Source organism: Macaca thibetana, chromosome 3, assembly GCF_024542745.1.
Source record: "Macaca thibetana thibetana isolate TM-01 chromosome 3, ASM2454274v1, whole genome shotgun sequence".
Classification (NCBI taxonomy): Eukaryota; Metazoa; Chordata; class Mammalia; order Primates; family Cercopithecidae; genus Macaca; species Macaca thibetana.
In genome coordinates, this window is record NC_065580.1 from 165,693,234 (window position 1) to 165,709,406 (window position 16,173).

The 16,173-nt window shown below is 41.7% G+C and overlaps 2 protein-coding genes across 23 annotated transcripts in view; one reads left to right on the forward strand and one right to left on the reverse strand.

Annotated features, from left to right (window-relative positions):
• The window catches only part of SOD1 (superoxide dismutase 1), a 1,049,346-nt gene that overhangs the window by 451,190 nt on the left and 581,983 nt on the right, over positions 1-16,173 (reverse strand). Inside the window, exon 1 of one of the 14 annotated variants that reach the window (XM_050786087.1) lies at positions 13,671-13,680. The exons of the other annotated variants lie outside the window; for them this stretch is intronic. The gene's annotated coding sequence lies outside the window, so the exon portion shown is untranslated. Of the gene's footprint in view, positions 1-13,670; positions 13,681-16,173 lie in introns of those variants that run through there. 14 annotated transcript variants of the gene reach the window in all.
• TIAM1 (TIAM Rac1 associated GEF 1) overlaps positions 1-16,173 on the forward strand; it is a 1,375,699-nt gene that overhangs the window by 339,932 nt on the left and 1,019,594 nt on the right. For all 9 annotated transcript variants that reach the window (XR_007724593.1, XR_007724594.1, XM_050786046.1 and 6 more), the window contains 3 exons: positions 2,080-2,226; positions 6,406-6,480; positions 9,410-9,580. Coding sequence is in view for 7 of the 9 variants with exons in the window: in XM_050786046.1 (XP_050642003.1) it covers positions 2,080-2,226; positions 6,406-6,480; positions 9,410-9,580 (393 nt within the window). In the remaining 2 variants the exon portion in view is untranslated. The remainder of the gene's footprint in view (positions 1-2,079; positions 2,227-6,405; positions 6,481-9,409; positions 9,581-16,173) is intronic.

A 16,173-nucleotide genomic window follows, 5' to 3' on the forward strand; every position in this document is an offset into this window, starting at 1 on the left:
CTAAATACCCTTGTAGAGAAGCTGTTTTGATTCCTGTTTTTAATGTACGTAGGGGTCCCTGCCAATCCACCCATGGGGCTTCTGCGGTGTTTACATTGTCAATACTGAAGCCCCAGAGAGGCATGCCTTCCAACCAACACGCTGACTGCTGGGGAGGCCCCTCATGTTACCAACAGTGCCTCATCCCCTACATTGCTGCCAATTGGCATCTGTCACATCGGGAGCTGCCTGTGTGGGAATCTACAAGTAGGTTCCAAGACATTCACCTCTGGCAACAAAAGAGTGGGTGGAGAAGTTTCATTTCAAGTCTGACTCGCTGTTCCTTCGGCCACTCCCTTTTTTCTGAAAGGCAAGCCCGTGGGTGGCCCGTGGAGACACCTTCTGGCAGAAGTTCCCTTAAGTTCCTGGGACTTTGCTTTTGCCACCTGTAGGATAAAGTTCAAGCCTGAATGTTTTGCCTGGGAGGACTTTCTGGAGTCCTTGTGGAGATTCTACTTGAGCAGTTATCCTGGTGACAGATTGACATTTAGGGTGTTCCCTTGTGAAATGCTTCTCTGGGATCACGCCACTGGACTCCAGCCTGGGCGACAGAGCAAGACTCCATCTTAAAAAAAGAAAAAGAAAAAGAAATGCTTCTCTGGGTTGCTGGCACATTGTAATATCTCGACAGAGTTTAGCTTTTGTTTGACAAAAAAATACAAGTTTTCTTTCCCATTTACCTAAACATAGGACATGTAAGTGATGCAAGTCTGGTAAGGTGCCTTCGTCTTCAGTGAGCCCGGTCCCTTTTGTCTTGTTATCTGCCATCCTTGAAAAGGCTTGGGTAGGGACATCCTCGACCGCAACACACACCTTCCTTTTATCAGGAAAAAGAAAACAGATAGGATAGCGGAAAGGATAACAGAAGACCCCCTACCATTGAGCACAGTTCCTGAAAGTTGCAAATAGTTTTTTTGCTTATGTGCCATTGACCAGAACTTAAACCCAATCCATGCCCTGCTGCAAGGAAAATAAGTCATCTTGGACTTAGTGGCTGCATGCTCACTTACATTTGAGGTATTTGAGATTTTCCTTTTTTTTTTTTTTTTTTTTTTTTTTTTTGAGACAGAGTCTCGCTCTGTCGCCCAGGCTAGAGTGCAGTGGCGTGATCTCAGCTCACTTCAACCTCCACCTCCTGGGTTCAAGCAATTCTCCTGTCTCAGCCTCCCAAGTAGCTGGGATTACAGGTGACTGTCACCACGCCCGGCTAATTTTTGTATTTTTTTAGTAAAGACAGGCTAGTCTCGAACTCCTGACCTCAGGTGATCCACCCGCCTCTGGGATTACAGGTGACTGTCACCATGCTGGCTAATTTTTGTATTTTTTTAGTAAAGATAAGGGTTTCACCATGTTGGCCAGGCTGGTCTCGAACTCCTGACCTCAGGTGATCCACCCGCCTCAGCCTCCCAAAGCGCTGGGATTACAGTCATGAGCCACCGCACCTGGCCTACTTTTGAGATTTTTCTGACTAAGATGGAATAGAGGATGGATATTGGGGGCCAACCATCAAATTGCCTGATTTTGAAACGTGATTATATCTATCCTAAGAAAACAAAATAGTAGAGATTGGTAATTTTAGATTTAACCTGGAAACCCAGGAACAAAACTCTGCTGTTTTTCCACTATTGTTGCTGATGCTTGAGCACCATTTTTCAGTAGAATGCAGAAACAGCTCTGTGGCATTTGGAGAGAAAGCCTGGCTCATTTCCCTTGCTGTTGTAGTTCACGCCTGTGACCAGAAGGACATGCCATTTTTGGAAACAGAACATATATGTTTTATTCCTATATTATGTATTTTTGCTGGTGATTTCAAACAAGGATTGAATTTGCCAACCTTTCATTTCCATTCTGAATCCATGAAGGGCTCTCAAAGTCCCAGTATGTCTGGGTCATGGATTAAATACTTTAGGCGTTGAGGTCAGGGTAGGCTGGCATGATGGAAGAGGGTTTTTTGAAGGGTGGGACTTATGGGGGCCTGAAGACATAGGTGAATGGTCCTGACGCATCTCCCTTGTGGCTGCTTGTCCTTGCCATCCTCAGGTGGCAGCACGCACTGGTGAAACTGGAGTGAGAAGACGTACTCAGGCCATGTCCAGATCCGCAAGCAAGCGAAGGAGCAGGTTTTCTTCTCTGTGGGGCCTGGATACTACCTCCAAAAAGAAGCAGGGACGTCCAAGTATCAATCAGGTAGGTTTCAGAGCAGATGAAAAGCGAGCCCACACAGATCGATTCTGTGGCCACCTCAATTTGGGATGTATGTGTTTCTTCATTGAGGCTGAGTGTTATTTAAAATCAACTAGTTGACACAAAGAAGCTAGCTGTGCTAGACACTTTTAATAGGTAATGCATACCCATAACGTTGAACGCTACCATTAGTCTGTCACCAAGCTGCAGTTTCCCACCTGCATCCTTTCCAAACCCTTGTTAATTACAGACCTACTCAAAGTGCACAATTCACCCTGAGTCTTCAGGAAAAAGCAGGCTCTGCGATGAAGCCAAGTGGGCACCTGAGTGCAGTCTTTTTTTTTTTTTTTTGAGACGGAGTTTCACTTTGTCACCAGGCTGGAGTACAGTGGCACCATCTCGGCTCACTGCAACCTCCACCTCCCTGGTTCAAGTGATTCTTCTGCCTCAGCCTCCCGAGTAGCTGGGACTATGGGCACGCACCACCACGCCCGGCTAATTTTTGTATTTTTAGTAGAGATGGAATTTCACCATATTGGCCAGGCTGGTCTTGAACTGCTGACCTCGTGATCCACCTGCCTTAGCCTCCCCAAGTGCTGGGATTACAGGTGTGAGCCACTGTGCCTGGCTATGCTTTTTAAGCTGCCTCTGGCACTGCATGAAAGTCATCTTCCAGGGAAATCTGATTATTCTCTGCCCTTGACTTTTTGGGGTTGACATTAAATGGGCAGATCCTCTGCCTACTGGAACGAGGAGCCAGGAATCCGAGAGAGCTCACCCACTGCCACGGCCTCCTTCTGCTCAGGTCCAGGGGCTGGAACGGGATCTCGGTATGTCATGAGGGCGCAACATAGCCTGGTGCCGTGACGGGTGTCCGCTGACCATGTGCAGCCACCCAATTCTTCCCCATTAATTTGACTTCTTCACTCGCCAAGGCCAGTCTCCTGCTGGGGTTACTTCCGGGAAGCTCACTGTCTGTTGTTATTGTCATCCTTGTCCTTTGACTTTGAGAAATGAGTGGCTCCAGAACTGCTTGTTTAGATTTGAGGGACTAAAGGTACATGAGCATCTGTAGTCTTTCGGAAGAAGAATGTCCCGTTTGTGGTGGCTGGAAAGTCAGGCCTTCAGCATTTTGGAGGTCATGACTAAGACTGCTAGTTTGACCTATTCACCCCGTGCCCTTACGCAAAGTGAGAAGACGTCATCGACTGACTTGATAGAATGATCTCTCTTTTTTTGCTCTGACAGTTCCAGCCATTAACTTACTTAAGAAATGAATTTTAGAAAAGAGATTAGTCCTGAAAGCTGATGCACTGAGTCCCTTAGCTGACTATGATACTCACTGGCTTGTTTTGTTTTGTTTTGTTTGTGACGGAGCCTCACTCTGTCGCCCAGGATGGAGTGCAGTGGTGCAATCTTGGCTCACTGCATCCTCTGCCTCCCAGTTAAAGCAGTTCTCCTGCCTCAGCCTGAGTGACTGGGATTACAGATGCTCACCACCACGCACTGCTAATAGCTAATTAGTTTTATAATTTTAGTAGAGACAGGGTTTCACTATGTTGGCCAGACTGGTCTTGGACTCCTAACGAAGTGATCTGCCTACTTCGGCCTCCCAAAGTGCTGGGATTAGAGACATGGGCCACCACGCCTGGCTGATACTCACTGTTTCAATGTGGCATTTCCCTATCCTTGATGGAACCTGCAGAGAGCAGATGAGCAAATGCTAAGCGAGCGTGAGACTGAAGCAGTTTTGCAGTTTGTCCTGTGGTCTTTGGGGAGAGTAGATCATTGAGCTTTCTTCCATGGGTTTTGCTTTTATATAAATCTAAAGAAAAAACTGTGGAGGAAAGTCAACATTTCATCAGAAAAAATCACGTAAGAGACTTGATGGTTCTCAGTTAAAACCTGCAAAAGGAGGACGTGAATGATCAGCATTTCTCTTTTTTTTTTTTTTTTTTTTGAGACAGAGTCTCACTCTGTCACCCATGCTGGAGTGCAATGGCATGATCTCAGCTCAATGCAACCTCTGCCTTCCGGGTTCAAGTGATTCTCCTGCCTCAGCCTCCTGAGTAGCTGGGATTACAGGCGCCGGCCACCACACCTGGCTAATTTTTGTGTTTTTAGTAGAGACGGGATTTCACCATGTTGGTCAGGCTGGTCTCGAACTCCTGACCCTGTGATCTACCCGCTTTGGGCTCCCAAAGTGCTGGGATTGTAGGCGTGAGCCACCACGCCCGGCCCATTTCTCTTCTTTTGGGAGGTGGTGGTGTCACTGTGTATGTATCTTCTGCCCTGAGCGTTGGCTCAGCCCACTGCTTCTGGACTTCACAGTTTGGACTTGTTTTCTAGCAAAACCCTTTGTTCATGTGCTTCTGCTTGATTGGCACCAGGTTATGCTACCGCCCATTTCTACTGAAATATATGACTGAATTTAAATGGATTCAATAGAATGTTTTCACATTTTTCTAAAATCAAAGCACAATGTAATGTCAAACAATTCTTTTAATTTTTTCTTAAAGTATGAGTTTTTTTATTATTATTATTATACTTTAAGTTCTAGGGTACATGTGTACAACGTGCAGGTTTGTTACATATGTATACTTGTGCCATGTTGGTGTGCTGCACCCATCAACTCAGCACCCATCAACTTGTCGTTTACATCAGGTGTAACTCCCAATGCAATCCCTCCCCCCTCCCCCCTCCCCCCAAAGTATGAGTTTTTGAGAACCTTTTGCTTAGCCATAAACATTCCAGTAGAAATCTACTCATTAATTCTGTAATTTGAAATGGACAAAAATTATGGTTTTTTGGTTTTTTGTTTTTTTGGCTAGGCGTGGTGGCTCATGCCTGTAATCCTAGCACTTTAGGAAGCAAAGGTGGGAGGATTCTTTGAGGCCAGGAGTTTGAGACCAGCTTGGGCAACAGAGCAACACCCAATCTCTACCAAAAAAAAGTTTAAAACATTGTATTTTTTGTATGTTTTGTTTGCATGGAGGAAAGGCTTTTTCTTAATTGTGTACATTATCCTGATACTACATGCTATTCTGATTTTCATGATATCTTTAAGTTAGCAGGATTGATTACATTTCAAAGAAGAGACAATTTTCTATTTTTTAAATTAAAAAAACCCTATGTTGCCATGTTGAGGTAAAAAACTATAATATTCTCATGCTGTACTTAAAGTATTACAAAGCAAACATTTTTATTTGTAAGTATCTGGTCAGGCATATGAGGCTATAAGAGAAATGCTTCATTGTGGGTTTATCTAGCTCATTGCTTTTGCTAGTTTCTTTTATTTATATTTATATTTTTCTCTTTTTTTTTTTTTTTTTTTTTTGAGACAAGGTCTCAGTCTGTTGCCCAGGCTGGAGTACAGTAGTGTGTGGTCTCAGCTCGCTGCAACCTTGACCTCCAGGGCTCAAGTGATCCTCCCACTTCAGCTTCCCAAGTAGCTGGGACTCCAGGAACATGCCAGTATACATGGCTAATTTTCAAGTTTTTTGTAGAGACAGGGTCTCACTCTGTTGAGCAAACTGGTCTAGAACTCCTGGGCTCAAGCAATCCTGCTGCCTCAGCCTCCCAAAGTACCAGGATTACAGATATGAGCCACCATGCCTAGCCTATTGTCTTTCTTTCTTTACTTTTTTTGAGATAAGGTCTCCCTCCGTTGCCCAGATTGTAGTGCAGTGATGTGATCTTGTTATCCTCTCGCCTTAGCCTCTGGAGTAGCTGGGACTACAGGTGCGCACCACCGTGCTTGGCTAATTTAATGTAATTCTTTTTTTTGTAGAGATGAGGTCTCACTATATTGCCCAGGCTGGTCTCAAACTCCTAGGCTCAAGCAGTCCTCCTGCCTCAGCTTCCCAAAGTGCTAGGGATTATGGGCATGAGCCACCATGCCCAGCCTATTTTCTTTAAGTAGAGATGTATTATCCAGATTTGAGAGCAAACTTTTTTTTTCCCCCAACTGTCAAAGACATAGGGAAGTGATGTAGATAGAGGGATGTGTTTTTCCAGGTCTGCTCCCATAAATTATTGTACCTGCTTTGGGATTTGATGTAGGAGTATCCGAACACGTGTGAAAGGTTTTGTCATAGCCACGCCCATTTCCTTCCCCCTTCCTAGGTTTCGTATGCCCTGTTGCCCAGATTCCTTTTTAAGATGGTACTTTTGTATACGCAGGTGTTTGGAGAGGGAACCGAAGCTGTAAAGAAGTCTTTAGAGGGAATATTTGATGACATTGTTCCAGATGGCAAGGTAAAAATAAACATGTGTTTTCTTTTCTAAAAGTGCCGCAAGTGCATCAACATATACATGGTGCCGTGTTGTCTTGAGCTACTAAAATTAAGTAAACTCAATATTAAAAACTGAAATGATCAGTTTTTCAAAGTTCTGTAATAAGTCAACAAGAGATGGAAAATCATTTTATATTTAAAACGGAGTGGTAGCGAGAAGATTCTCCTGCTGACATCACATTTCCCATACTTATACCATTCGATGTGTGAGTTTCTCACTAGAATGTAAGAGGAAATTTGGGTTCTGAATAGCTGAATATTTTATGCCATTGCCAATTTCTTTCTGTGTACAACTTCTCTTCTGAAGAGGTGTGTTCTTACTGCCCTCCCTCTCTGCCCACACATGCTGTTTTCCTCCCATTAGTTTCAAAGAACTGTTCCGATAGCGTGCTCTTTTAAAAAAGAAAAACAACAAAAACGCATTTGCCTCCCAAGTCAAGTATTCAATTAAATATTCGGCCGGGCAGGGTGGCTCACGCCTGTAATCCCAGCACTTTGGGAGGCCGAGGTGGGCGGATCACGAGGTCAGGAGATCAAGACCATCCTGGCTAAGATGGTGAAACCCCATCTCTACTAAAAATACAGAAAAAAATTAGCCGGGCGTGGTGGCGGGTACCTGTAGTCCCAGCTACTCGGGAGGCTGAGGCAGCAGAATGGCATGAACCCAGGAGGCAGAGCTTGCAGTGAGCGGAGATGGAGCCACTGCACTCCAGCCTGCGACAGAGCGAGACTCTGTCTCAAAAAAAAAAAAAGAAAAGAAAAGAAAAGAAAAAAAGATTCACAGACTTGGTTCAGCCTTGTGCTTGGATTTAACAGGGGCTTTCAAACCGCTCTGATTGAAAGCCCATAAAAATACTGATTTTTTTTTTTTATTGGCCACTTTTTTCAGCCTCTAAATAAATAGATGTCTCTCGTTTTCAAGACCCTAGTAGTGATACTGGGAGCCTGCTGGGAGCCTGTTTGTGTGGGGGAAGGGGGTGGTCTGATGTTGATAATGTGACCTTGGTGTGATCCTCTGGTTCTCAGGCTCAGAATCAATATGACAGAACTCAGCCCTCAGTTGCCATGTAACCAAGTAGCGTCAGTCATCAGTGGCTCAGCCTCATGTTGTAGATGGAACTGAGTTTCCGAATCCAGAGTGCCATGACGAGTTCTGCTATTGGAGGGGGAAGAGAGACGAGTGGTCATGGGAAGGCCTTTTCTTTCCTTCGTACCCAAACTGCTAATGAATGATGCTATCCTGGATATAAAGGCCACTGTCTTTGGAAATACTCATCCATGGCCACTGTCTGAGCATCTGTCTCTGATGAAATTTAAAGAAACTCAGTTTTTGGGCCTATCTGCAATGCAAGCATAGTTCTTGATGTTAACTTGGTCATTTCTGAGGTTGGCCAGTTCATCTTGCATACCGTTATTAGTCCACATTTAGTACTGAGATATCTTCTCTAGACCACAGAACTTGGAAACTGCAAAAGTTTGTCCATTGGATTTCTATGTAGCATTTTTGTTTTTCCATTTTTCCAAGATACCTCTTTCTCCCACATCCTGGCTAGAATGCCTTGTTCTCAGAGTGTTTAGATGCAAAACTTGGGTTGATTCAGTGCTAAGGGGCGTTTATTGAATGTGGCACGCTGGAACAGAGTCAGAAGATTCCAATTATAGTTAATGGAATTTGGGTATGTTGATTGCTTTTTGACGGTTCTTTCCCTGGAGTCCAGCTTATCTGCTAAAGCAACTCTGTTCAAAGTCAAGGCTGAAATTACCCTCCGCAGTTGGGTTTAGTTTAGTGGCTTTTATTAAAACATTTTCCCCATTCTTGGATCCCATTCTTCTTATGAAGGGAGGTTGTATTACCATCTCTCAGCTTTCATTGGGAAATTTGTTTCTTCTTGTAATTTGCTGATACCAGCCTTGTTCTTACTGATCAGTAGGTACATATTTACCAACTAGTGGCCTGCTTATAAATCAATAATGAAGTCCTATTACTTAGCATATATTGAACATCAATATTATGTTTACATTGCTGAAATCTAACATCATTCTTTCCTTGCTTACTTGTTGTGGGGGGTGGGTGATGGGCTCCTAACATTGTATCAATCTAAGCAACATAACATTTTGTCAATCTAAGCAACATCCTCTGCTTCATCTGCTTAGCTTGCTTAGGTTTAACCCAGCTGCTGAAGGAGGACTTCCGACCCTTCTCCCACATTCACAAATTTCCTTCCACTCCCTCGTCCTCAGGCACAGTGATGGGGGAATACAGTGATGGCAGCAAAGGAGGCTTGCTTTTGCTACATTGTGCCATGAGGTTATCCATCAAGTTCTTTGACCTCCATCTGGAAAATGGAGCTGTCTCTGTCCCCGGGGTCGTGCTGAAGGTCCAAGGAGAGCACAAAAATGATGCTCTCTATAAATATAAATATGTAGTGCTAACACATTATCTTTTTGGAAAAAATTATTGGGGCATCATCATTGCTTTGAACTGTAAAGTTCACATGGCAGATATGCTTGCTGTAGGAATTCCCTGCTTGAAACTTGAAATGAGTTTGTGGAAGAAATAAGAACCATGAAGCTAAGCTGAATGGGTGACCCCTTTCTTTCTTTCTTCCAAAGTTTGATGCCCACTCATTCATGCCGTGATCACCTCTGGATGCTGTGGGCCAGGTGTGAAGCCTGCCTCACAGCTGAAGTTTGAAATCTCCCCATTGCACCATAAATCTGCTTTCTCAGTAGTTTCTCTCTCTCCGAGGGTTCCCCTGCCTCCCACCACTGCCTCTGCTTCTGCCCTGGGCCATTTTCATAGGAATCGGTGATTCCTGTGTGCAGTCTGGGGATCTAGGGTTGTCAGAGCTCCACTGCTGGTGCCCTGCTAACTTTATTTCTTGTTATAGAGGGAGAAAGAAGTGGTCTTACCTAACGTTCACCAGCACAACCCTGACTGCGACATTTGGGTCCACGAGTATTTCACTCCATCCTGGTTCTGTCTGCCCAATAATCAGCCTGCCCTGACGGTCGTCCGGCCGGGGGACACTGCACGGGACACCCTGGAGCTGATTTGCAAGGTATGGAGCTGCTTTGGGTTGTTTCTCCAAGAACAGAATGGGGTGTAGGAATCTTCTAAGGCACACATGGAAACCTAGAGTCATGTGGGAGAGGAAGGTGCTTAAAACACACCTCTCTTTCATTTCGAGCAGCATTGCATTCCTTTGTGATAATATTCATAATTATATTAGTGAATGCTTCACCTTTGGAAGGAGAGGAACTCTTCTAGAAGTGGCATCTTTCAACATGTGTGTTTGATAGATTTCTAATGCACGTATCACATGCTCATTGCAAACCTTTTAGAAAATCTAGGTGAAGAACACAACAGAAAATTAAGGCCACTCTTATGCACAAAATCCAAAAATAACCGTTGTAAACGTTTAGACGTTTGACCATTCATTCTTTTTCCCACACACATACATGTACATGTGTTCAGTGGCATCATATTGTGGGTACCGTTTTGTCACCTGCTCTTTAATCAGTAACCGATCCACTGTGGGCATCTTGAGAATTTGGGAAAATGGAAGGAAATATAAGTTTGACCTCCATTGGTGGGAAATTCCTCTTTTGTGAACACAGAATTAGCCTTTTTAGAAACAGGACAAATGATTGAGCTCCTTTTCTCTACTTTCACCTTAAACCATGGAAGAAATGCCTTGATCTTTTTCAAAGTGAACCTGGTTTCATTTTTTCCCCCTGACGGGCAGCCAGGTGAATGGCCTTAAGTTAGGGGAGAGAGAAGAAAGAAGAACTTTACTTGCATGCTTGTGTTTAATTTTACATAATGAATAGCATTAATAGTTCTATGTAGTAGTCATATCAGGTCTGAGCCTGAGAAAGAGCTGAGACTTTGCCATTGTACCCATGGAGGAAGTGAAGCTCAGAGGGCCTTAGCTGCTTGCCTGAGCTCACGTCACAGTCAGTTGCAAAGGAGAGACTGAACCCACATCTGGCTTCTCTACAGCTGGGTGCATCCTGCAGTCCACAAGAACTCTCAGAACCTGGGTTTAGTCTTCAGGAAGGACAATCAGTAAGGCTCAGAAGAATCTAGAATATATTCTTAGGGGAGTGAATTGATCTTCTTTGGGGCTGCTAAAAGAAAAAAAAATGAAAAGCTTTTCTATCACAGTTTTATCCTAGAAGAGTTGGATGGATAAAATGACGTTTTAAAGATCTCATCATTCAACACAATGTTTGTAAATACTGAATGACTTTCACTATCTCCACAAGTACCTCAGTTTTGTAGTTCTACAATCAGCAATTTTTGTATTTTAAAAAAAGCAAATCACAGGCGGCTTTTTAAAGAAGAAACATGGCTCTTCATATAAATCAGGGAAATGGAGCAGTCCAGCTCAAATTAGCCTCTTAAAATGTCTTATGGATGTGGAGGATAAACAGAAGAATCACTTGTTTTGGGCAATAACCAAAGGCAGCCCTGACATGGATGTTAAAAATAAATGATAGCACCTCTCTATGTGCTTTGAATCCTTCATGTGCGAGGGTTCTAGCTTTTGGAGATAATGGTATCTCTGTTCACAATTTTTTTCATGTTAATTACTTAACAAAATTGGTCTGTAGAGGATTTCTGCATTCCTTTATTTATAGATTAGCACAATTCTTTAGAGACCCATTAACATTCTGCAGAGCTGAAGAGTTATTGTCAGATCCGCAGATGAAGGTGTTAAAAGTAGGACTTTCTGGCCTTTTTGTATAAGCCCAACTCTGGAAGGCGTTTCCAGAGGAATAATATGGCTTTGGAGCATCCTGCGCACACTGGCTTTCAACTCAATCGGGAATCGAAGGTTAAGCCAAAGTTTTCCAATTACCATTGGTTGGTGGAAGATTGATCAATGAGTGAAGCAATGAATGATTGGCCCAATTTACATATATTTCAAGCTTTTGCTTTGGAAGAAACTAGGGGAATGAAGAATAATATTGTCATTGCCAGTTAGAGACCATATCTAGATAATGTAGTGGACTGATCCTCTTTAAAGTGTTTATTTCTGTCACTTGAAGGGTTTCTGATGGCATCATTAAGGTACAAAATCCCTTTCTCCGACGGTAAAAGTCCTGCCCAATTTTCCCTGGGCCCAGTTCTTTTTCCCAAGACACAGAAATAAAAACAAAGACAACGTGGTATGGAACAAGCTTTATATCTCATGAGTTTATGCCGGGCACGATGGCTCACGCCTGTAATCCCAGCACTTTGGGAGGCTGAGGAGGGAAGATCTCTTGAGTCCAGGAGTTCGAAAGCAGCCTGGTCAACATGGCAAAACCCCATCTGTACTAGAAATATACACACAGAAAAAATCTCCTGAGTTTAAAAATGGAAGACTTGTGTGTGCATTTCAGAATTTGATGGTCTTTGGGAAAACACCCCTGTAAGAAAAGTGATACAGTATGCTCAGGGCCAGGTGCCTTCTAAAGCTTACTTCTTCCTTGGAAAACACCTTATTGTAATTAGTGGATCTGATTTTATTCTTAAGAGGGAAGGAGATAATGGGGAAAACAGTGCCCCATGTTATTAACAATCTAGTATCATGGTGAATATTCCCCCCCCCCACCCATTGAAAACAAAGATGATTGTAAAAATGCCTGTCTTTTGTTTCATTATTGTTATTCTCAATGTCTGGTGATAGATGCTTTCTCTAATATTTAATAATCAATCTGTTTCTTCTGTCTCTTGCATTCAGCTCATTCTCTTTCCTATTCTATTTGATCCACATCATTTCACATCAGTTTGCCATCTGCCATCTGAGCACCAGTCAAGTTCTGGTATAGTAAAAGTTTCAAGATCTTCATTTCATATACAATTCATGTCAGAGATGTTACTGGAATGATTGTTGCTAAGTATAGCAGGTAACCATGTTGGCCTATAGGTTTGGGATATATTCTGATCGTTACAAGTACAAATATAATTGCAACATATTTTCATTCATTTATACCTACTGATATTATTCACATATGACCATGTGTCAGTTTTATTTCATGCTTTTACTACGTCAGCTATGGCTTTGGATAGCTATAACCATTGGCGTTTAAAGAAACAAAAAGTTACTTTGAAGGGGAGGGAAAATATCTCTAGAAATTCTACGATAGCACTTTGTGTGTGTGTATGTGGATACATATTTCTGTATGCAGTGACTACATGTTTGTATTTCTGTATGCAGTAATTGCATGTTTATATGTCTTCTAGAAGTTTGACTGAAATGGAAGAATATGAAGAGAAATAGAAGAGCAAAACATAATGGATTAGGAGAGCTAAGGCAGTAAACTCTGAGACATGTTATCTATTTTAATTGGTGCAAACTATTTACTGAAAATATCTACATTGTGTTTTGCTGTTTCATCCTTTGAAATAGTCATAGTAAGATGCGAATTTTAAAAACTATGCCAACTAAACTAAAAACGTTGTACCATAATACTTATGGTATAATTTGTGGCTGCATTGCCTCACAATGAATCAAATGCTAGTAACTTAAGTACATGTACATTGGAAAACAAATTTATACCATTTAAATTTTTTCCTAAGTGAATTTTCCTTGACTGCTTTACAAGTCTGAATTTTCTTTTGAATTTTCACTTGAATGTTTTATGTCTAAAGCAAGGCCACACGTTTAGAATTACTATGTTTAAATATCCATTAACATTTGAAATTCTTTTGCACAAAGATATATTCTGAACATGGTTAGTTGTTTGACTTGCTTTGATATTGACTAACAGGTATCTGAGGAGCATAAAATTGTTCTTGATAGTTCTGATGATCTGATTTAATTAATTCATTAAGATTTTCTTTTTATGTTAAACCAGCCATGATTAACAAGGGCTTATAACTCGGAAGCTTTTACCAAAATAATAAGACACACTGGTATATATTTTGATCCACTGTCCTGTTTTGAGAGTAACTATTTACTGACCAAAATTAGGGCTCTTAAGTTACAAGTAAGACCATTATAATTTTTATGTTTGCTGCTTGTGCTGATTTTTTTTTTAAGTTATCAAGATATTATTGTAACTTAAACAAGTTTGAAAAATATGATGGTTGGTGGCAAGAATCTTTTTTTCCTTTTACTTATTTACTTATTTTTTTGAGACAGGGTCTCACTCTGTCCCCCAGCTGAAGTACAGTGGTGCAGTCATAGCTCACTGCAGCCTTCACCTCCCAGGCTCAAGCAATCCTCCCACCTCAACTTGCCGAATAGCTGGGACTGCAGGCTCACCCCCACCATGCCTGGCTAATTTTTGTATTTTTGATACAGACAGGGTTTCACCGTGTTACCCAGGCTGGTCTCAAACACCTGGGCTCAAGCAACTCGCCCACCTTGGCCTCCCAAAGTGATGGGATTACAGGCATGAGCCACCACACCCAGCCAAGAATCGTTCTTATTACCATTGCTATAGTTATCATTCTTTAGTTCTCCGCAATGCTTTACACAATTTAAGTGAGGTGCCTTCACGTTCTCTGCATGTATGTAGAAATGTTTGCAGCACTGTAGCATTTAGGGGATGATGGAGTTCTCCATAGTCCACACCAGGACCACCTTAGGCTCTCTGTGCCTGACAGTGGGCTGTCTCTCACACTGAAGTTTCAGAAGCCAGAATCTTCTTAGGCGAGGTTGCTGTTTTGGCCTGATTTCTGGAAGACAGTCTGTTTCCGTGGCAGTCTCATTAAGGAGTGCCCACAAAGTGTTTATTAATGATGATGATAAGGTTTCCAAGTGGATTTGTTCCTGTTACTAAGAACCCATGAAATTTCATTTCTTTCCCTTCCGCCTCAGTCGGAAACAGATGGTGAACCAAAATTTTTGCTTCTAATTAAAGATTTCAGTGAGGACCCAGGTAGGTGGGAAGCATTTGCAGCTTCAGTCTGTCTTAGAAAAACTTTTCTTGCTCAACACATCACCCTAAATATTAGTATTTTGTTGTTGTTTATTTATCTTGATTCTCCAGCAGTAGGTAGCACACTTAAAAAGCCCCTGTTTTATGTTTCCCTGGGCTTTCACCTCCACCCTTATTATCTTTGACATCAACAATCATGGATCTGTTGGACATTGAGCATCCGGTCTCAAATATAGACAGTGAAAGGACAAAAGCCAGGTGCACTGGGACGTGTTCGGTGAATGGCATCTGTGTCCGGCACAGCAGGCTGCAAACTATCATATTACTCAGGAGAGGAGAAAGGTTGGGGTTCCCAAGAATCACTGATAGAAAACTTTATCCTTCTGCTGTGTGTTCAGAGTGAACTCATTTCCACTTTCTGGAAATGTGCTTTTGCAAGAATGCAGGTTGCCTGTCCTGCATGTACGTGTTTATTTAAAATGCTAAACCACTGTTGCCTCACCTCCCCCATCTACATGGCTTGTACTTGCGGCTGCAGACTGTCCTGAAGACGGCATTTATGTTTTGTTAGTTCCTGTATTCTCACTACTGCACAAGGTGTCTGGCGTATCTCAGAGTTCGTTTTATATATATATTATTGGAATAGTTATTGGAAGGCTGTTAGTTTGACTTTAAAAGTATTATTTTGAGGGTGGGTTAAGTAGAAAGAGTACTGAACCAGTTAACAATTAATTTTGTTTATTTTGAAATAATTCTTACCTGTAGAGCTTTGAATGTGAAGAGGTTTTATATTTATTTTGTGAAAAATTTCCAATTTGCTTAGAAGTAGGGAATAATATAATAAATTCTCATGTATCTATCACCTAGAATCTGTAATGATCAAGTTAAGGTTTGTCTATTTACTCACTCCCACCCCCAGCTCTTATTTATTTTGGAATCAAATTCCAGATATTATATCATTTCTATCTATTAGCGCTTTAGGATATATCTCTAAAAGATAAGGATGCTTTAAAAAATTAATTGGTTTAAACATTTTATCTCTAGCAATATATTTTCATGTTGCTGTGTAACTTTCGGAGAGCATTTTCTTTTTTCCCTGTATCCTCTTGACTGTCTACTATAAAACCATGTTGCTGTTATTACTTATTCCTCAAAATTAATTCAAGGATTACTTTTTAGACAGAAAAAAAAAAAAAATCTATTGTCCCATCCTAGACCAAAGGAGAAGCCTTGAAAATTTCAGTTTTAGAATTGTTTTCTTTAAGCAAGTCATTCAGTGTGTTTCCGTAGTTGGACACATGCCTATTAGCACTGCCCCCGGAGAGAGTCTCACTTGGGGAGTATATAAATAAGACTGAAGTCCAACACTTCAGTTCGAGTAGGTCTTCACACTGACTCGCTTGCAAATGAACTGTTAATAACTGTCCCACTGTCCCCATGTGGTTAAAAAAACAACTTTGTCCAGGCACAGCCTTCTTCTTTCATTGTAAATACAGTATTTTCTTGCCTTTCTTGTTACTCTGTTCTTTGATCACCTGTCTATGAAGTTATATTTAAGAACCTTTTTGATCTGCTGTGTTTTGTTGAAAATTTCACCAGTGTTAGCACAATGAATCAAATAAGAAGTGGAGATGTGAGTCAGTTGTTGCCACTAAATCCTGAGATACCCTTGGAATGTTACCGATGCGTTCAATGAAAATTATTTTAAAAGTTTGTATTTACGATGCAGACTTTTTAAGACGTGTAGAAACCTTATACCCCCATTTAGTATCAA